At 42.0% G+C, this 22,642-nt stretch overlaps 1 protein-coding gene across 1 annotated transcript; it reads left to right on the top strand.

Moving 5' to 3' along the window:
- The first annotated feature begins 2,087 nt into the window (after positions 1–2,087).
- shmt2 (serine hydroxymethyltransferase 2 (mitochondrial)) lies at positions 2,088–22,402 on the top strand. Its single transcript, XM_019861099.1, has 12 exons — positions 2,088–2,220; positions 9,358–9,549; positions 11,628–11,707; positions 12,632–12,832; positions 12,982–13,063; positions 14,527–14,649; positions 17,610–17,749; positions 17,831–17,993; positions 18,306–18,405; positions 19,209–19,364; positions 20,391–20,498; positions 20,618–22,402. Exons 1-12 carry the CDS (start codon positions 2,188–2,190, stop codon positions 20,743–20,745), a joined length of 1,506 nt encoding a protein of 501 aa, XP_019716658.1. The 5' UTR covers positions 2,088–2,187; the 3' UTR covers positions 20,746–22,402.
- The last annotated feature ends 240 nt before the right edge of the window (positions 22,403–22,642 follow it).

Raw genomic sequence — 22,642 nt, 5'->3', positions numbered from 1 at the left:
CTATACAGTGCTTGTTTTGTTTGCTGTGTGCAACAAACATCCAGGTGCTTTCCGCTCATTTTATGTCCATGATGCAATTTGATTGTGGAGACAATGGTGTGATTGCAAATGCCTTTTTATCTGTTCACCGCATGATTTCATGCTAAATTAAAAGCAAAAGCAACCAGATTTCATCTCTGATTTAATGAAACCTACTGCAAAAAGCTGCCGTCTGCCACATAGTTTGTCTTTCATAATCACTGACTCATTTTCGTTTATCTTCATGTTCGCGTTGACTATTCAGCTGTTTGCTCTGCACACTCTTTTCATTTCAACAAACTGTGTATGCATCTGTCTCCTTAAACCCTGCCAATGACAACCTCACAGACGAGTTCCAGAGACCATCAAGCAAGTACAGTAAAGTTCCCCTTTGAGCAGTGGTGCCCAAATCCGTACTGGTCCTCAAGTGCCCTCATCCAGCTTGTTTTAGATACCTCCCTCTTCCATCACACTTGATTCAAATGATCAGGACAGTTATGCGACTTCTCAGAGCTTGCTGATCTTCTGATCATTTGAATCAGGAGCAGGGAGACATCTAAAATCGGCTGGCTAGGGGGCTCCCGAAGACCGGACTCGGGCACCCCATACCTTAAGGTCTCGTCTGTCTGCGTTCACATTACAGTTCAGCATTCTATATTTTTGGCAATTTCAAGGTCATATTTCACAATTCAATAACAGTTCCCATGTATTTAATATTTTGGATGCTTTCATCAATATTCCCACATGATGAAGAATTATAAAACACTTGACTTCGCACACCCTATTTCTTAACTGTCTTTCTGAAATTAGCCCATTTGTAGGGGCTGGCCTTCATCCCGACCCATACACACCATTGCATTAGAGGTCAGGCTGGCTTTCTTTACCATGACAGCTCAACGCGGAGCGGAAACATTGAGACTGCAGTGGTAGCTGCTTGCAATAGCAAAGCCCAGAGTGTAACAAACACAATTAACACATTTTAACTGCTGATGGCAGCATTTCATGCAGTATGATGTGTGAATGTGGCGCATGAGCACATCACCAAACACAATAGCCCCCAACAACTTCACCGAACAATCACGTATGTGCCGCTTATCAAAACCTAGCACAAATCTCTGCATCTCAAAAAATTACGTTGCAGCTCTGCTTACCTTTTGGCTTTGAAATGGTAGCAGTCACGTCTAATCTGTGGAACATGTGGGGTTTCTGCTTGGTGTGTGTTCTTATGACAATGTTTCACTCCAACTGTTGCTTGAAAGTGATTTTGGATCTTCCCAACCCATCCATCCCCAACTGATCATATAATTAAACCCACTCTTACGTAACATTGGGTGGAAGTGCAGAACGGCTTGTTCACACACACACTTTTTGAAATAGACAAAGCTTTACTGTGCTTGTTCTTATTTAATTTCACACTTGATTGGTTGACAGGCATTCCCCAGACCCAACTATTTGTAGAAACAATAAAAACTCAACTCTCATTATATGTCCTCTTTAATCTATTATTTTCTGGATGACAAATGCATTTCTTCAGGGACAGAAGGATAAAAGATTGCAAGAGCTGACTGAATAACGTTGAATGCACTCAACCATTTGGAACACAACATAGAAGTATTCAATCGTTTCTCCTCAAGCTATTAATAAGTGGAAATCACAAATATATTTTTCAACCCATGTAAAAATCGTGGATGTATTTGGTGGAACATCGACTTGCAAAGTAATTATTTAGATCATTTTCAGTGAATTTGTGATAAAAGGGCTTACGTGTGGAGCAGAAGTTTGTCGTCAACATAAACTATTCAAATGATAATAAATAATTATGAATCAGCAAATGTATTGGTCGCGCATTGGCGAGTAGACGAAAACTCTGAATTTCTTTTTAAATAAAAAAATGAAACGATACATCATCTAGCGTGCGTGTGTGTAGATATTGTTTCAGGACGAATAAATTAATGTGTAGCATAGTAATTCAAGTTTGAAGTTCCTGTGGCTCGGTTGTGGATTTTTTTTTCTCTGCGGACTACATTTCCCATCATGCCTTTTGCGGGCACATGTTCGCGTCACTAGCTGTTGCTAGCAACTTGATCAGCCCTCTCTCGGGGTGTGTGACAGCAGTGTGGCTGCAGGTTGAATTGCTTCTCCTCCGAACCGGCCTGGTAAACTGGAAACATGCTGTCCTTCGCCGTGAGACAACTGGCCCGGGTGAGTGGTTCAATAAGAAAGTGTTTTCATTCTGTTTTTTTTGCATGAATTTGTATTATTTAGTTGTCACATCGCTCGCTAGCTTAATCACAAGCTGCTCTCCGCCGGTCTTGTAACGAGGTGTTTGTTAAACACCGGCTTCTTTTTTCATGGGTATATTCACATTTCATTAATTTATATGTAGTGTTTTTTTTTCCGCGTACACTTGTGATTAGGGCTCATTGGGAGCGCAAAGCTAGCCAGCGTGTGTGTATTATGTCAGTATGGCTGCAGTAATGATGCAACAGCCACTGCTCAATTTCATCATGAGCTACACTGACTGTTACGAGTGTGCCCGTTTGAATGGAATATCGCATCACAGCCAATAGTTATAGGTTTGATTCGGGTTTTTTTTTTTAAACTATCTCGGTGAGGACAATATTTAACTATGGGCAATTTTATTTTAAACCCACATCAGGTCAACTACCATACAAGGGTTTATCAATGTTTAGTCTTTAGCCTCAATAAAGGTTCCAAAGTGCAGATAGAACGTGAAAAACACCCAAGGGTAGTCAGTAAATATTAACTAAAGGTTTTGATAGTAATATAAGTGATAAGGTTCTGTGTGCCAGAGAAAATGCATCCTGGGGGTGATTGTAGGACGCAAAGCTAAAGATTGGGTACATGCATAACGATTTTTAACATCTTAGCCAATTTTTTAAATGTTAGTGACTCTAAATATGATGAGGAAAATCAGCGACAATTTGCTTTTCGCTCTTCTCTTTTATGGTGTACTTGAGATGACCAATACGGCACACCACACCACACACATAACAATAAGAAGAAAATGTAAGTGTTGCATTTCTGTTAACTACATTGCAATTGTCGTTTTAATTGTGGTGAATGATTTGTGAGACACGTTATAGAAACCCTTAGCATGACCAGTTGCTCCTTTTGTTTATGTCTGGCAACACTTCATAATTTCTAACTGGTGAAGTCCTTGTCTTGGCCTAACTCAGTGATGACCATGCACATCAGGATTTGCCACTTTGAAGATAGAAAATTGTCATTTTCAAGTTATTTTGAGGTTTTGTTTCTTTAATGCGGGGATGTGAAACTCATTTTTGTTACGTGCCACTTTGGAGTTACATCTTCCCTCAGAGGGCCGTTTCGAGAGTGAACCCACAAAAGTGTTTTATTGTCTCAACGCATTATTACTTGTACGCAACAAATTGATGGATTACTAGTTTTGAAATCAGACATGTCAACTATTATTAGAGTAGCAGCTGTTGTGAAAGCGTTATATGAATGAAGATGGATCGTATAGTAGTTTGTTCAATTATTGTTGAAGTGAGTGTAAACAGGGGAACAAAATTATTGCAGAATCTCAACGTTATTTATTACACATGACAATTTGACATTTCGGTGCAGATTTGAGGAAGGATCATGCTAGTTGACACTCATGATTTGCTTTCACGGGCCACATAACATGATGTGGCGGGTCGGATCTGGCCCTCGGGCCTTGAGTTTGACACCTCTGCTTTCATGGAAGGGTACTAACAATTTTGTTCCACTTGTACAGTCAAAGGATGTCCAAAGCCGAACACACATTCAGAAGACTCCTGCTTTCACCAACTCTTTCATTTCACTGTTCAACATAGAACTTTGTTGGCAGGACTTTGGAATACTTGGTTTCTAAATTACAGAATGGCATTCTTAGGAGCCCGAAATTGCAGTTCCTTGGAAATATTTGAATTCGAAGAGATGCTGAATGCCATCAGTGAATTGTCATCCAAGACACTGATTAATGGATACAACATCATATCATCATAATTATCCCCAACTGTTGGTCACACTGTCAGAAATCTGATCTTTTCAGGTTTAACGCTGAATATGAATAACAAGGAGTGATTCTAAAATGTCATGTGCCGATAATTCAGGGACAGTTTTATGTTATAACTTTTCCATTCCTTAGATTCACGTGCTTGTTCCTAGTTGGCTTGCTTGATAATGGGTTAAGCGAGTGTCACAGGGCAACTTTAATTAAAATAATCAAAGTCATGTGGTGTCCTCACGAATAGACCTGTGTCACGGCATTTGAGTCACATTGGCCTCATTCAGAATTCTGAAGGAGAAAATCAGCTTTGTGCATTGATTGTGGATAGCCTTTGAAATTCAGCCTTTGAATTTAATGTAGGATTTATTATTTTTTGAGTGTACATATTTTTTGGTTATCCTTAACAATATAATGATTTCTATCACTGATTTTATTGAACAACTCTGAGTAAATGAAACCTTTGTAAATATTCCAAAGTATCTAGATCACACACCCTATTTATTTCATCATTTTAGCTTTTTCTAATGGAGTATACAATTCAGCTTTTGTATTTAGAAATGATTAATTTAATAACTAATTATTGCCTAAAAATATTGTATTCTTAATTTTTAACTGTATATCGCGATCTATACTGTTACCGTGAAGGGATGCAATTGATAACATGATCTGAATTTTGGGCCGTATCGCCCAGCCCTAAAAAGAATCTTAAAAATCGATCCTGAAACACACGGGGAGCCAATTCTAAAACCGGTGTAATGTGGGCCCGCCTTCTGGTCTTTATCAGGACTCGTGCTACAGAGTTTTGGATGTTGTTCACCTGATAAGCTCTTTTTGGGAAAAGCAGAGGATGACAGTCGTCAATACAAATACCTGTGCTCTAGGTGCTCTCATGCTACAGTTATACAATACACTTGACAGTTTCGACTTAGTTGCAGCTGTGCTCTCAGTCTAATGTGCTCGTTCACATCATAGAACCACAATAAAATAGTTATAGAGGTGAACTGATTCATACAGCCCTACTCGTTTTTCTGCTTTTTTGCTGGATTGGATCCAGATAATGTACCAACTATCGTCATGCAACATTAACACACAGTTTCACTCAGCTAGTTTTAAACGTTTGGCTTCAGGCTGGACCACGTCAAACAGCGCACAGATTTACACGATGCCCCAGTGTAGCGTAGACGCATGCTATGGCAGCGGACAGCTGAGCGACTTGACGGTTGGCTTCACCGGCGTCTTTAAAGTCTTGATTGTCACCCTGACAAACCTCCGACCTGGGTCGAGTGAAGTCGCTTTGGGCTTTGCCTCCCATCACTGCACGCCTCTTCAGGCCCATTCTTTGATTTCCTCAGTCGAGTGTCATCCCGACTGAATCACGGGGCAATTTGTAACGGACAGCCTTCCTATTAGCCGCTGACAGAGCAAAGGAAACTGCCAGACTGACGGATGCTTCTACTTTTGCTACTACCGCACGTATCTTTCCTTCCTTCTATATGATCCCCCCTCGTTTTTTTTTCTTCTTGTCTTTCCTGGCTGATTGTTTGGTATGACCATTGATGGACGGCAGTCATCTATAAAATTGACTCTCCTCAAGAGTCGCCTCAGGAAATGGGCAACAATAACACAGAGGAGGGATGATGGGAATGTTTTTACTTTCCTTTCCCACCACCTTTCTTTGTGACAAGGAAGGTAAAACTGCCTGTAGTCACATTTCGAGCAAGAAGTACAGTTCCAGGATGATAAACCATGCAGCGTGTTTGTGGAATGGTGATAACTGGAACATCAGTGGAGTGATGTTCTGGTGTTATCCGTCGTAAATGAAAAACATGAACACATTTGAATCCCCTTGGTCGTCATTAAAAATGTGTTCAAACGGCTCTTGTTGACCAATGCACTTTTTTCACTGCATGGTACGTCCCCCGCTCAGAAAAAAATACAGAATATCGTCGTTCTCTTTGTTGGTGTGCCCTGTTTTCATTGATAGAATCCGTTTGGCATATTTTTTTTTCCAGTCTCCCATGGTACTGTTGCCAAACCGAGGCAAGAAGAGCGCTGCTGAGCTGTGCAGTAGGAAAGCAACCGTTCGTCCAGCACTGACTGACACGCCAGCGGAATTTGCCCCAAAATTTCTATCAAATTGGGCACTGCATCCATTGCCCCATCCATCCATTTTCTATAGCGCTTATCTTCATTGAGGTTTGGGGTCAACTGGACCCTACCCGAGCTGAGTTTTGGCAAGAGAAGCAATGTACACACCTGGACTGGTCGCAAGACAATCACAGGGCACAAACTAATGTTCACCCTCACGTTCCCACCTATGGACTATTTAGACCGTTCAGTCGACCGAACATGCGTGTCTGGAAGCCAGGGTATCCATTGAGAACCCATAGACAGGAAGGTCAGACGTTCTCACCTCGAACCTCAGAATAGTGAGGCACACTTGCAAACCACTATTTCAAGATAATGGTTGATTTAAAGATTAAGATTAATTGAATATCTCGCCTCTCATTTTGTTTTTTTTTTTCCAAGTTCACCTTGGACCACCAAGCTAATCTGTCGCCTAAAAATAGTCCACGTGTGACACACTTGGTTCTTATGCCTTGGCTCTTGTGCGCTTCGGATCACTTTATGGCCGCGATTATTAATTAATCTCCACTAACCGTCAGGAAGGAGAAATGAGCTGGCAGAGTGTTAGACCGCAGGGAACTGACCCATGTGTTTGTTTAAAAGCAGCCCCGTTCTACTTGGAGGCAAATTTGATGAAACGCTAATAAAAAAAAAGGCCATGCTGGTGCTGCTTGGCGCCGGCTGCTAAGCAGCGTAAGGTGACAGGAGGAGGGAGGGATGGCAAGAATTTTCCTGGCTTTCTGTGCCATTGCTCCGGCCCCCCCTCCACAGAAGCGCAGACAGCAAAGGACAGTTTCCGTCAAGGTTTAATGACCCATGTGATTTCTCAGCAAGAAGCAGCCGGGCCCTCGTCGCCTTCTACTCCCCCTGTGCCGCTTCTTTTTCCTGTAGAACGCTGCAGGGGAGAGGGGGTGAGAGGTTGCTCTCCCCTTCGGCTACTTTCACTGCCACAGGTGACAGAAGGCCAGGGCAGGGAGTCGAGCGCCTCTGCCACTAACGCGCCTGCCGCCTCCCTCGGCGTGTCACCATTGTCCTCTTCGCCACCTGCCGGAGCACAGCTCAGACAGGGTTGGATGTTCAATCAGGAGGTGTTTTCTTTCCCATCTCCCCGGGACCAGGTCTTCGGTAGTGTAGTGGTTCGCATTGCTGACTTGCAAGCAGCTGGCACGGGAGCAGTTTGCCATTCACAAATGACCCGCAATTGTCTGGCCACCTGTCCGGTATATCATGGTCTTACTATCAGATGGATTTGACTTGCTCTGAACATGATAGTCTGGACAGAAAATTGATCTTTGCAGGAAACACAGCAACACTTTGCTTTCCTTCAGCGTGCGAAATCTGAATCACCATGCGCTGCATTGTCTGAGCCTGCTGATGTGCTTTTGTATTCACTTTCAGCCAACTCCCGAGCTTTTTAATTGCTTTTTAATGGCGCTGTTCAAGGGAGGCCGTCCCTCACGCCCTGGCACGCATGGGCAGACGATAACTACACAGTCGCAGTGCCAGGGGTGGTTTCGATACAGCAGTCGTCATTTTTAACCGCTGATTAAGTGACGCAAGGCCACCAATCTGTTGTGAGCCCAATCAACCTTCAGACATTTCATTGTGCTTACACAGTCTCCTTTTCTGTGTCTATTGAGCGGTATCCTGGGATCCGTCTTCCCACTGTACACAGCAAGTGAAACGGTTTAAGACGCCTACCGCGCATTTCTCTCCATCCCCGAATGATCATTTTTATGCAAGAGAGTCCTTTGGCCTGGGGAAAAAAAAATACAAAATCACATTATGTGGTTATTTTGCCGTTTGCTTCAAACCCTCTATCTTTTGGACATGCAGTGAGAAATGTTTTCTTAAAAAATGAAATATTTAGAGGACATATTTTGCTTGTTTGAAATGGCATTTGGTTAGGAAGCGCATGGTCCCGTTTAGCCCCGCCAAGAGTACCCTTGAAAACCTTATTTATGTATTTATTCATTTGTTTGTTTGTGTCTTGTGGAGGGGATAGGGGGGTCCCATTCACCTATTTGCTGTTTTTGCTCTCAGACCAAATCAATAACTGTTACTTCGCCGCCATCTTATGGAATCAACAGACAACTATGAACCATTTTAAGACTACCATTGATGACAAAAGATGCCAAATATGTATTGTAACTGTGAGGATTGATAGGATTGAATGAGTGGTTGTCAATTTGATTGTCGTCATTTGCGGTAGGGCTCGGTCCTTCTCCCCTGCAAAGAGGTTGGGGTTCACTTCATTGTGTCGTATTTTGATATGGCTGTTAGACCCGACAGCGGAGGGGAATAGGGAAGAACATTTTTAAGGTGTTTGATGGGGGTAAACTTGACCCCCGACGTCTTCCACACCAAATTCATCCAGCCCTGCCTAGCTCATAATGGAACACAAAACGATGTGTTCCCACATGTTTCAAAGCATGACATTGGAAAACGCATTCAGACTTGGCGAAGGCAAGTATGGCTCAATACTTAGGTCCATATATAGCGTACACAGACTCAAATGGTTGAACGTCGCAGCAGTGAAACTGGCCAAATTCAGATTAGATAAACCAGAAATGCTGAGTCCATTCTCTCTTTCAGTACACCGAGGCTGTAAAATACGCTGAGTAAAAGAGCTGATGACAGCATAATGAACAACCATGCTGATAATTCATATCATGAAAACGTGTGTGTCTAATTCCTCCAGGCTATATTTTAGAAATCTTCAATTTAAGGCTGAAGAGGGGGCAAGGGGTCGGGGGGGGGGTACTGGACTATTCAAGTGATCATCAACGAATGATCATAACGGAGCTGAATTAGTCTCTTTGTTGAAACCTCTCAGTCCGAACATTTTCCTAGGTTGTCTAAATGTCTCTAAAGCTGTGTGTTTTAAAAAAAAGGCACTGGCACTCACTCACTCACATTGACAGATTACTTTCCTAATGGAATTTAATTATTTATCCCTTCCTCATGGCGGTTTAGCCAGGAAAAGACCGACAGCAGCAGGAGGCAGCAGGGGAAGGACAGGACCGGAAGGTGGGAAGGAGGAGGGAGGGAAGGGGGGGGGTGCTCATTTCCTTGTGGCAAAATCTGGACCACCTCACTTTTTTTTTTTTTTTTTTTTTTTTTTTTTTTTTTTTAAAAAAAAAAAAAAAAAAAAAAAAGATGCGAAGCGTACTTTTTTTGTTTTGCTCCCACAGCCATTGTGTCAGCGTGCCCCGGCTCGCATCTGCATACGTGGGCAACAGTCCCACGCTGCCAGCCATGTGGCGGATGAAGAGCGACCTTGGACAGGCCAAGAAAGTCTGGCTCAGGACGACCCGGAGATGTGGGACCTGCTGTTGAAGGAGAAAGACCGACAATGTCGTGGACTGGAGCTAATTGCGTCAGAGGTAAATAAATACATAAATAAATCAATGTGGATCAAAGTTCACAAGCTCGGTTTTTATTGGTGGTTGGTAAGCACCACCCCTGTTGAAAAATGATGTTTTCTAGGTCAGGTTATACCTTGCCTAATCATTCATTTCTCCTCCTCGTGTTGTGCAAAACACTCGCACCAAAGCAGCTTTGGTTCGTGTGCTGTTTTCATTTGATGGCCGAAAGAGGTGAAATCTTACTTGACAAGGTTTTCCCACCGCCTGCTTTTTCCTCGCCACAGTAGCTGTTCAGCGAAGTGTGTCGGCCGCTTCTCCACACAAAGCCACGCCACTCTGGTGCAAGATAACTCTGATATCTTCATTCTGTCTCCTCCACGCCTCGTGCCGCCAGCCTGAGGAGAGCTCAATGCGGCTCAGGCAGGCTCTCGGGGTGTATTTTTCACAAAAAGCGCAACCGCTCACATGCACATATTTCCTCATTGCATCCTCACACGGAAAATATATATGAAACCGCTGTGGCATTTGAAACCAAATTTTGGCCGACGTATGCGCTTGTATGAGGCAGGATGACAACGAATAAATAAATCTTAGGCTGAATTAAATTCCAGCACAGCAATAAATCCTCCCTTTTGCCAGGATTATTTTTAATGTAATCTTTTTGAGAGAGCTATCTTTATTTATTTATGATCATTTATTTTAGTGATCAATTTGAAGGCTGTGATTTATGATGCTGTTGAATTGTAGATTATACAAGCGCTTACAAATGCTTTTTCCCCCGCTCTTATGAAATCAGATATAGGCATTCTGCCAAAAATGTTCGCTTTTATACATTGAAAACTTGGGTGAATCGGGGTGAATTAATTTCCTTGATCGACCATTGGGAAAATTAACAAACCAATTATTTTTTGAATTAATATGAGATGGTAAACATACTCCGATAAGTGTCACATTATTTTGATTTCAAGAACAAGCTTTTTTCACAATGACGGTTTTAAAAATTAAAAAATTCTCTGCTGCCATTACACGCAAGTATGGCTGTATCAGCGAATCAGTAATGTCGTTAAAAATAGATCTTTTATTTCAACCTGTTCGTAGTATTTATTTTCTGATTTTTGTAGTCCTGCAAGAAAACACTGATAATCTTTTGTGTGATCAAAAAAACAATTGACAGAACCAGTAACTGAATCAGTTACAAAAACTTTGGTGAGCACATCAAGACTCTCGGCAGCCCGGTAGTCGACTGGTTAGCGTGTCGGCCTCACCGTGCAGAGGTGCAAGGTTTGATTCCGGACTTGGGCCTTCCTGTGCGGAGTTTGCATGTTCTCCCCGTGCCTGCGTGGGTTTTCTCTGGGAACTCCGGTTTCCTCCCACATTCCAAACACATGTGTGGCAGGTTGATGGAACACTTAAGTTCTCCCTAAGTGTGAGTGTGAGCGCGGATGGTTGTTCTTCTATGTGTGAGCCCTGCGACTGGCTGGCAACCAGTTCAGGGTGTCCCCTGCCAACTGCCCGAAGACAACTGGGACAACTGTGACCATTGTGAGGATAAGCGGATTAGAAAATGAATATATGGACATCCGTCTCATGTGATATTGCTTGAGCATTTAGTTGTTGTTTTTTTTTCATCACTAAAAAATACCAAATAAACAACACAACTGGTCAATAAACACTAATCAGGAAAAAAAGGTTTTGTCATGCAAGTTAATACAAACTAAAATTGTATCCGGTAACTGGATTAAAAGATTGAATCATCTATTCTAAAAATATTCAATGATGACAGCCTTATTTGAAATGGCAAACAATCTCCGGTAAGTGATCTAAATTTTAAAGATTGAAGGTCAAACATTCTCACGAACGTGATTTTGTTTTTGTCCATTGTATGGCCAGATGTTTTTTTCAAGACCTTCCAAAAAAATATATACAAACCCCCACCCCACCCCAAATATTCGAAGAGTGCCTCTTTTTGCCCGTCCAATGGAGTTATCGAAAAGGATGACTCACCTCTTTTTGCCTAACAGTGTTTAATTTGCCGTCCTTGTCTCTTCTGTCAACTGGTGCAGTTCATGCGCACACTTTTTGTTTTCTCGCCGCAGAATTTCTGCAGCCGAGCTGCTCTGGAGGCTCAGGGCTCCTGTCTGAACAACAAATACTCCGAAGGCTACCCGGGGAAAAGGTGAGTGTGTCAGCTTGCCGCACACTGTCTCGTTAGGGGTGTTAATCGACATGCAAACAGAGGGATGCAAATGTGCTCACAGATCCCAAATAAAACGGGTGACAGCACTTGCTTCCGGCACAGGTATGTGGCGGAACCCTGTCAAACACCAAGTGGTCTCAGGAACTTCAAACATTTTCCATGTCTTTGGTTTTGCATAACATCTCCTAAAGAGCTACTACCAGATCACATTTGTATCAATAAATGATAAATACTGCATGTAACTTTTGTCCATAAAGAAAAACAACTTTTAGCAAGTTTGGCTTTAAACCATCATCTCATCAACTCAAAAGGAAGTCCGCTACCCTGTTGTCCAGTTTTGGTCACATGATCCTCCACAAAAAGTGGAATGCTCATCATTTCTTCCACCTGTTTTAGGCCAAAGCACGATGCTTCAGTGAAGCGATTTGTTTGTGCCAAATATAACTTTTGGAATGAAGGCCAAGAGGGTCAGCCTTAGGTTCACTGGACCACAACAAAATCTTCCATACACGAGGGAAAATGTTTTTATTTTTGCTTCCCCTCTCGAAACGAAGATTTTTTTTTTTTTTTTTTTAATTGAGTAGTACATTTTAGAGGTCACATTTATGTTTATTTTTAGTTTATTTTTTTTTTAATTCACAGTTAATGATTATTGGCTAAAACAAAGTTTAGCAGTTTGAACATTAAATACCTTATCTTTGCAATGTATTCAATTACATTTATGTTTAACTTGATTTGAAAATCGGGTTATGTTTTTATTTATGTTTAACAAAATATCCCAACTTCATTGCACTTGGTTTTGTGTATTTAAATGTCTAAAACCTCGCATATGGGTGTGGGTGTGTAGACGTTTTATAGCCACTGTATAGTATTGCTCATGTTGACCGGTGTCCGTATCTACAGATACTACGGCGGAGCAGAAGTGGTGGATCAAATTGAGCTCTTGTGCCAAAAGCGAGCCCTGGAGGCCTTTGACTTGGACCCGGCCAAGTGGGGCGTCAATGTCCAGCCGTACTCGGGCTCCCCCGCCAACTTTGCCGTCTACACCGCCGTGCTCAACCCCCATGACCGCATCATGGGTCTGGACCTTCCAGATGGAGGCCAGTCAGTAGCTACTGTTAATCTCCACATTACACAATATGCGCTGTCCTTTAATTTCTCTGTAAAAACTATTGAATTCACTGTTTATGGGTGCGGTATTTTCAGTCATGTTGTGTTTTATTGCTCCCCCCCTACCTCCTTACTCTTTCCAGTCTGACCCATGGCTACATGTCAGATGTGAAGAGGATCTCAGCCACCTCCATCTATTTTGAGTCCATGCCCTACAAACTCAATGTAAGTAGAGCCCCCTTACCCTTTCCGTACCACTTGCTTACAGTAGAGATGCATACAAACAACCATGCGAACATGTAGTTTAGTAATATTTTCCAGGCGTGGGACAGTCTGTCCTCAGGGAACATAGTGTGGGAGACATCTCAATAACCGCCCATTTATGCACTATGCACTCAATTGTAGTTTATGCTTATTCTGACAAAATGCTCAAAAACTCATACATTATTGCAAATGCATGTTTACAGGTGAAAATCTACTGTATCTTTTTAGGGGTCCCTAAATTTTTCTTTTATTATTGTTGTTGTTGTTATTGTTAGGGATGTCCCAATCATATTTTACTTTTATTCAAATCATAGTTACTTCATTTTGCCAAGACCAAGATCCAATACGATTCCTCGGCATCAAGAAGAAAAAAAGAGCCCAAACAAAATTTCTCAATTATTGTAATTAAAAAAAAAAAAAAAAAAAAGCTATTAAAATATCCGAGCATGACATGTTTTGATGGCTTTCAGTCTGTAGAGGTTCAAATCAAGCAAAGAAATAAAATTATTTAATTTTGACTTTTGAAATTAAGAAACTTTTCCAGCAGTTACCAATCATTTGAAAATCAGCTCCGATCAGGGGATCGGATCGGGACAACGCTAATTATTATTATCAGCAATTAGGATAACCAATGGATTGAATCGGTATCTTTGCATCTCGGGTCCATCGATGCGCGCTAGCGATGGTTGCCTGATGGATGGCCCTTAGAGTCACCCTGCCCAGGTCTTTGTGATGCATGGGCAGCCGGGATCCCTCTGCGGGAGAGATAATGGGAAATCGACAGGCCGGCCGGCCGTCACCACTGGCTCTGCCCTCACTACGGTCAGCTTGATAGAGCGAGGGGGTAGCCGTAGATGTGCTTTTTAGATGGGAGTTTATCAGATTATCTAAATAAAGTGTTCCCCGCTCGCTCCTTTCACCTGTCTTGCTTTTTCTAACACCCCTTCCCGTCCGTCTTTTCTGCTGTCTTGCTCTCACCTTGTATTACCTGACTTTTCTCAAGTTTGAGAGCAGTGAAAGCTTAACACATTTCTTCTAATTTGACTTATTTTGATACAAGAGCAGGGAGTGCCTCCAAAACAACCTATGATGTGTTTCACCTCAGTTGAGCAGGCGCCTGAAATGTTTCATCACCTCAATTGCTTTTCCTTGATGCGACGTCTCGAAATCTCTCTTTTTAACTAAATTCCTTCCTCCTTTTAAGGTAGCTGGAGTACTTAAAACATAGCAGCGTCAAATGGAAATAATCTCTCTTTGATGTTGTTTGCAAAGGAGTCTCAGATATTGAAATTGTTTTTTTTTTTTTCTCCCTCCACTCTCTCTTTCTTTGTGGAATATAATCTGGTTCCTTCCCAATTCCTACCCTAAATCTCCCCCCGGCCCCGGTCCTCTCTGCTCCTCTTCAACGCTTCCCTGCCCTTCAGCCTGCGACAGGACTCATCGACTATGACCAGATGGAGCTGACGGCCAAGCTGTTCAGGCCCCGGCTCATCATCGCCGGCACCAGCGCCTACGCCCGCCTCATAGACTACGCTCGCATCAAGAAGGTGCGCGAGCCTCACCCTGCCCTTCACCCTGTCTCACTTAACCTGTTTTTTTTTTTTCTTTTCTTAACAACTCCTATCTCAAAGTTACCCTCAGGTCATATGCAGTGGTTGTATGCGTTTTTTTTTCACTGTTTAAAAGAAAACTTAACACACTTTTTTTCTTGGCTTGCTGAAATCAGGTCATTTGAGAGGAAGGAAGGAAGCTCCTCCCCTCAGCTCAGAATAAGTACTTTGCAACATCTCACTCGACGGTGCCAAGGCAATATTTTGTATAAGAAATGGCTTTGGCCTGAGCATAAAGTCAGAGGTTTTTCAGTGAGTAACGACGGATACAGTGATGATTTTACAGTTTGAGCCCTGCGAGTCCCAGGGACTCGCTGATCAGAAAAGTATGAGTCCCATTATGCATTTAGAGAGTCCCAAATTTCGAATTCTGAAATGGTCTACTTATTCAATTGCATATGATAATAACACAAACAACAACAATATACATTGATAATGGGTTTATTTCTTATAAACAAATACTGCAAACGTTTAAATAATGCAGGCATACAAGATTTGCTGAGAAATAGGTTTTTATTTCATCCCATGGTTCAGTCTTTGAGTTCAGAAATTCTGTCTTTACTCTGCTTCCAATGATGCAAGGCTTTCTCAAAGTCAACTTATCATTGCAAAAAAGTATCCAACTTTAGCTGCTTCCTCTGTGATATCTCCGCAATAAATTTTTGCAACACTTGTTTGCAACACTTGTCTTAACGTTACACAACTTGGCGAATGGCAATCGTCTGATTCCCGCGAGGTGAAGGCCGATCTCGCCAATCTCGTCTCGCGAGAACGGAAATCTCGTCACACGAGATTACTTAACGCGAGATCAAAACGACAATGGCGGCCATGGTCAAACTGCGATCGTTGCTGGAAAAAAAAATACTGTAATTTTTTTTTTTTTGTTTTGACTGAGAAATTTCCTTGCGTCCCAAAAATGCACATTATTTGGAACTGTGCGTCCCGCGGGAAAATTATGCGTCTAGGACGCAGGACGCAGAAGTAACAAGATGGCTGCGGATAGGTTTCCCCAAAAATCTGCGAATAGACTAATATTACAGTGTCTCATTGAATCATTTCATGTACTTGTGAAACTATTCTTATTTGTTTGTATTTCCATGACTTTATTAGAGCTGTGTAATCTTTATGTGTCTTGGTTTTGCAAAAACTAATTTCCCCAAAAAATAAATCCAAATTTTTTGACTGGTAGGAAGGAAGAAAAAGAGCAGAAAAATGTGCCAAAATAGTTATAGCAAAGTAAAACCGCAATACATGAAGTTATGATCACAAATGAAAATCTGCAATGCGTCAATGCACAATAACTGAACCGCGAAGTAGCGAGGGAACTCTGTCTTGCTGGGTTCCTCGCACTTGCCAAGTTCACGTGCATTATTTTCCTCTCTTGTTGACTAATAGAGTGAAGGTAGACACTCCAAGCAAATTCAAACCACATTTCACTCTCGCAAAGTGCACCAGAGAGCCTGTTATCTTTGTCAAACCCACCCGCTGATTCATCTTGGTTGCACAGCTCCACTTTAGCAAATGCCATCAAATGGAGTGTCCCGCCACTACAGCACTGTGTGTCTTTATTAAGATCCATAACAACTCTGCCACTACCCCATATATCCCGCCCCCCCCCCCTGCCTCCCAAGCCCCCCCACTAACGTGTCTCCGTGGAACCGTTCACTGTTTTATGGCACAAACTGGCCGGCTCCTTGACAGATTTCCAATGTCGTTGCCTGGCTAGCCTTTGGAGCGAAACATCACACACACACACACACACACACACACACACACACACACACACACACACACACACACACACACAATGAACACCCCAACCCTACAGCAGGCGCTGATCATCCCCCTCTTTCGCCAGAGAACCCACTAACAAACGTGTTGTGATCCAGTTAAGATTTTCATGATAATGCACATTTTTATTGGAGCGCCAAAAGGATGCGGTACTCTGATACCTCGCCAGCGAGTCATTTGCATGCTCACAAGCTGTTTATTACCGGTGACTCCATAAATATTGGCAAGAGAAGGCGAAGACATGTCCCATGGTGTCGTATTAAACATCATATGTGGATCCTCGGAAGCATGTGGCCATGTTAAACACACCAGCTCTCAATTGAAATCATGTTTGTCCTCATTAGTCACACGTGAGCCGCAACCTATCCCAGCTGAGATTGTCAATTGTAAAAAAATAAAAAAAATAAACATGCCAAACCAATCATAATAATGACGTGCTGTGGCGACATGGAATGGGACAAAGCTGCAAATCATAACAGCAGTAACGCCACCTCCACCAATTAATCGGTTGTTGAAAATTCAGTTAATTATGCATTTATTGATTCATAAAGTCTTGAAGGAACTGAGGCAAAATGGAGTGCCATGGTTGACTGTAGCCATTTGTTGATTCAGTGTCAACTACTTCATCAACAGAAGTCCAACATAAGTTAAGCAAGAAGTTGAGGTGGATCCACAGTATAACAACTCATTTGGGCTGTAAGTGTCAGCTTAAAATTAATGTAGATTGAAAACAGGAGGACAGAACATTCAGTTTCACTTCCCATTGAAAATATATACACTGCATTGGTTCCTTGAGATACAAGCAAGTGAACTTGGAGTGTTTCAAGATACAGCATGAATCGTCATTTGGTCAGTTGTTTTATTTTGACTTGCGAGCAAAAATCGGAGACTCAACACTTATCTCAAGGGCACCACTGTGGGTGTGTTTTTTCCATATCGTCAAATGCACAACCCTAATGAAATGAAATGCATTTTGACAGTGATGGGGTCAAGAGTACTGCTTTTTTAACCTGTTGGCACCAACTACACACAGACGTCAATTATGCATCAAAAATGTTTATGTTTAGAATTATTTTTATTTTATTTTATTTTTTTGTTTTCCTCAGCTGTGTACTGACATCAAGGCCTATATGTTGGCCGATATGGCTCACATCAGCGGCCTGGTCGCAGCCAAAGCCATCCCGTCCCCATTCGAGCACGCTGATCTGGTCTCGTCCACGACACACAAGTCCCTGAGAGGAGCCAGGTAACATGCTCGCATGCTTACTCAAAATGTCCATGTAGCTGACATCCATCACATTGCCACTACTTCTTTGTTTTCTTCCAGAGCGGGTCTCATCTTCTACCGCAAGGGTGTTCGCTCAGTAGACAAGAAGGGCAAGGAAATCATGTACGACCTGGAGGACAAGATCAACTTCTCGGTCTTCCCCTCGCTGCAAGGCGGTCCTCACAACCACGCCATTGCGGGTGTTGCCGTAGCACTCCGACAGGTAAGAACACATTCAATCCTCATCATCATCATCTTGAATTGTCAAGTATGTTAAAACATACAGGGAATTTGTCTCCGGGAGTTGGAGCCGCTCTCGTATTACACCAAACACACCACTCAAACCAAATATATATTTAGGGCATAAACATTAAAATACAGAGAGTCATGAATCAATACAAAGCGTCCCGTAGTGAGGTAATACTCATATAGTAATAGTTTACGCAAACACCCTTAGGCAACTTTTCTCTTAATGCAGTGTTTTCTATATGCATGACTTTGATGCTCAATAATCTGTATGTTGTTTTGATTTCAGGCTCAATCTCCGATGTTTAAGGAGTACATTGCCCAGGTTATCAGGAACTCCAAGGCCATGGCTACTGCGCTGCTTAGTAAAGGCTACACCCTGGTGTCAGGTAACCTGTTTTGGAATTACAGCGTCCTCGTGCCGTCTCGTAAATAGTGAATCTTTGAAATTGACCCCCCCCCCCCAATCAAGGTTTTTAATTGGCTATAAATGCAACAAGACTGTGGCAAAGCACTACTTTTGTCTAAAGGATGATCCTCACTTTAGGTCAGCATAGTTCATTGACCTGTGAATACTCGGAATAGGTTCACTAGAATAAGAAAAATGTGTAAGTACATAAGAAAGAGAGAAAAACAAGAATTTAAATGCAAGGACAATCAATGACTTTTATTAATTCAGTTTCTCATGTGAAAATTGAGTCATGTCATTGTAATGAGCCAGTCAGTCAACAATACTGTAGCTTTGTCCATTTCTTGTCGCGCTTACACAGTTTCCACCAGCATAATTTGATGATGGAAAAATCTAAATGAATACATCTTATTTCCAGTTAAGCCCCCTCTCTCTATGTAACATGGAGAAAATACATTCTTGTATCCAGAGTTCCACAGCGCTAACAAATGAAAGAACAAATCAACTGACTAGCCGCGGTGAAAAAAGTTGAAATTGAAAATTACACCAACTTTTCAAAGACAAGCTGTCTGAATTTTGGGTGGGGTGGGGTGCTTGGAACGGATTAGGGCATTTACTTGGAAAACGCGTCTCTACTTACAAAATGTTCGAGTTAAGAAACTTCTTCCAGAACCAATTAATTTCATAAGTAGAGGTACCGCTGTACTTGTGTACAACGGTTTAAAAGTCAATTCTCTTCTGTTAAGAAGCTCATCACATCAAAACCTGGTTTAAATGTTTCAGGGGGGACCGAAAACCACTTGGTTCTGGTGGATCTGCGTCCCAAGGGCATCGACGGCGCCCGGGCTGAAAGGGTGCTGGAGCTGGTCTCCATCACGGCCAACAAGAACACCTGCCCCGGCGACAAGAGTGCCCTGACCCCTGGAGGCCTCAGGCTTGGTAAGGGACTGTTAACATATTCACCTAGCGCTTCACTGCCTCTTCACATAATCCTGTTTGTTTGTTTTCAAAGTACAAAAATACAGCCACACATACGGAAATGAGCCAGCCACCAATTAAGCCATGAGCACTAAGCAGTGCATGATTAATTAAATATGTTTAGCTTTTTAATCATCTTCCAGGAAGTTTCCCTCATTTACTCTGCCCCATTTTTTTTTTTTTCATAATCTCAAGGCTAGATCATTACCTCCCCATGTTGACGTTTATGCTTAGGTTCATTTGCACTTTAGCGACCATGCAACCATGACAAAGAGCCTCGAATAAAATGGAATACACCATTTTTGTCCCTCAATTGGGAAAATCGAATTTTAGCAAGAAGATAGACAGTCGCCGTACATGAAGAAAAAAAATAGTGTGTGCATAATTACAATGAGCGGCACAATAAATACTAAAAATATATATATATACATATTTGTAAATGTCAGACTATGTGAATAAATTGACAATATACTGTTTTATAGAGAAGTAATTTTGATCATAACAGCAGCAACAGTCAGCAGCATTGTATATAGCGAAAACATATTTGTGTCAATAATTTATATGTAAGAAGTTGAAAATGACATGAACGCCAGCAGTACTACCTATGGAGATGTGAACAGCAGCAAGAATAGTCAGCAGAATTGTATATCGCATACGAATGTAGATATGTATCAAGAACCCATTTCTTGATGGATATCTACATTTTATGCAGATTCACAACTATGCACGAATAAATATATCTGCATTTTCTCTCTATCTATCTATCTATCTATCTATCTATAAATGCCAATTGCGAACATGAAGAAAAATCGGCAAGAATCAGAGTCAGCGGCATAGTATGCTGTGACTAGACACATCCACAGCACCATACATAATCAATGCCTTTTTTCATAAATCCAATCTCCCTCAGCTAAGTTTCAGTCAGCAAAAAGTTACTCGTACCACAAAGTACTTTAGTTTGATGTATTTACTTGGCGTGTGTGGCAGGCGCTCCAGCTCTGACATCCAGGCAATTCAAAGAAGCCGACTTTGTGCGGGTCGTGGAGCTGATGGACGAGGGCTTCCAGATCGCACTGGACGTGAAGAAAAAGACAGGTGAGTGCGGCGCAACGCATTGCGATGGCGGAGCAAGTACAAGGTGTGAATTAGTGATAAATCACATGGCCGCCCTGCGTCGCTACGACTTTTCAATCTTCTCTCCCGTTTCTGCGCAGGAAAACTCCAGGACTTTAAGAACTTCCTACTGGAGGACCCCGAAACAGTGGCGCGTATCGCTGAGCTGCGTCAGCGTGTGGAAGCGTTCGCCAGGCCTTTCCCCATGCCGGGCTTCCATGACCATTAGAGAGATTGGCAGTCTTGCTTTAAAAAAAAAAAAAAAAAAGAGAAAAAAAAAGATTAAAATAAAAGCCTCGTATTGAGGTTTAACAATAGAATTTGCCAGATTTTATAGAAGAGAAGAACCTATTTTCTATTGTACATTCAAAAGATTGTTCACTTTTCCACACAGTTGCCACTGCTCATGGAGATCCACTCTGTAGTCTTAATATGTTGGAAAGCAACTTAAGCAGTGTAACTCATTTCGACCGTTTTTTTTTTTCACCATCATCTATTGAGCCATTGGGTCCTTTCACCTTGACATCGTCGCACATCGAATTATCAAGCTATAGGAAGCTGGGTTGCCGCGTGAAAACAGTCTCTGCTATTTTGCTGCTCTCTGAAAGAAGCAAATGTTCGTCACAGCTGCATAAATGCGAGGATATTTTCAGCGCATTCTACAGTGACGCCTTGCAACCTCATGTTCAACATCCTTCACTAGACATGAATTGTACAAAGCAACGTTGCAAACTATTTTTCATTGCATCAAAAGGAACTGGGGCCAGCATGGTGGTCAGCACATCTGCACCAAGGTTTGAATGTTATCTCCGACTTTCCAATGTGGAGTTTGCAATGTCTCCTGTCGCGTGGGTTTTCTCCAGCCTGGTTTCACATTCCAAAAACATGACGACTCAAAATTGTCCTTGTGTGTGAATGTAAGCTTGATTGGTTGTTTGTCTATTGGCCCTTTTCCACTGTGCTTGTTGTGCTCGTGCTAGTTCCGGGCCAGTCCCCAGGTTAGCACCATTTTTTTTTTCCCTCACCACCTAAATTGGCTCTCCCTCTGGTGCCTGAAACTGTTGCTAAAACTGGCCCCAATTACTTGTTGGGCCAGAATCCGGCACCAACCACAGCGGGGAGGGTGGGGGGTGGATAGCATGACAATCGCAGATGTAGAGGAATAGACTCCCTGGACACACGAAAGTTTTGCACAAACTGTTGAGCGGTGAACTCACAGTTGTGTCCCACCAGAAGAGTGATCGCGGATGTGCCCAGATAGCATGCGGTCTCCGATTCGCAGCCAGCTTCGTGATCATCTACAATGATTAAGAAAGATACAGTATAAGCGTTTGCTGATTGCATGTCCTTGACTGTAAATGCTACATACAAGTATAATCAATGCTATGCTAAGTTGCCTAGGCCCTGGCCCCGAACGAGCACCACTTTTTTTTTTTTTTTTTTGAGGTGAAAAGGGGGTGTATGTGACTGATTGACTCGCAACCGTTCCCAGCCGGGTGGACCCTGCTTCTTTTGCCAAAAGTTCAACTCCAGCTCACTCCCGACCCTAACGAAGACAAGCACTATTGATGGATGGGAAAACAAACTGACAAGACAAAAATACTACTCAATGGCAATTTGTTCATTTTTTTTTCCAGAACTCATACATTCAAAATTTATATATAGCTTTCCTCAAGATATAGTTAGGTCACAGACCGCCATAATCACTGCATCAGTGATCAATTTGGGTCTGTCTATTCTTCCTTTGCACAGCATCTCTTGAAAGAGTACACTTTGCCAAAACACATCAGCCTTTTATTTTCTCTCATGTTGTTTCAACTGACTTAGTTGCCAACAGATAGTTTGATGGAACATTGATGGAGTCTAAATAAAATGTCATTCAATGGGCCGTGTCTGTTCTCATTAAAAAAAAAAAAAACATTAAACATTGGGTTCATCTGCTTTATTTTAAAAAACAAAATATTTGTCAATTAATGTTTATGTAGTGGTTACACGCCAATATTTAAATTTAATCAAGCATGCATTGCTACCGAATGAGAGTACTGTACATTATATATGTTAAAAAAAATCGGAAGGTCAGTTTTTACGTGTTTTAATTTGTTGTAGACAACGAGACTGCTTTTGAA

Source organism: Hippocampus comes, unplaced genomic scaffold (genome assembly GCF_001891065.2).
Source record: "Hippocampus comes isolate QL1 unplaced genomic scaffold, H_comes_QL1_v1.1 scaffold40, whole genome shotgun sequence".
Lineage (NCBI taxonomy): Eukaryota > Metazoa > Chordata > Actinopteri > Syngnathiformes > Syngnathidae > Hippocampus > Hippocampus comes.
The sequence above is the reverse complement of the archived record's forward strand: the minus strand, read 5'-3'. Positions and strand labels throughout refer to the sequence as shown.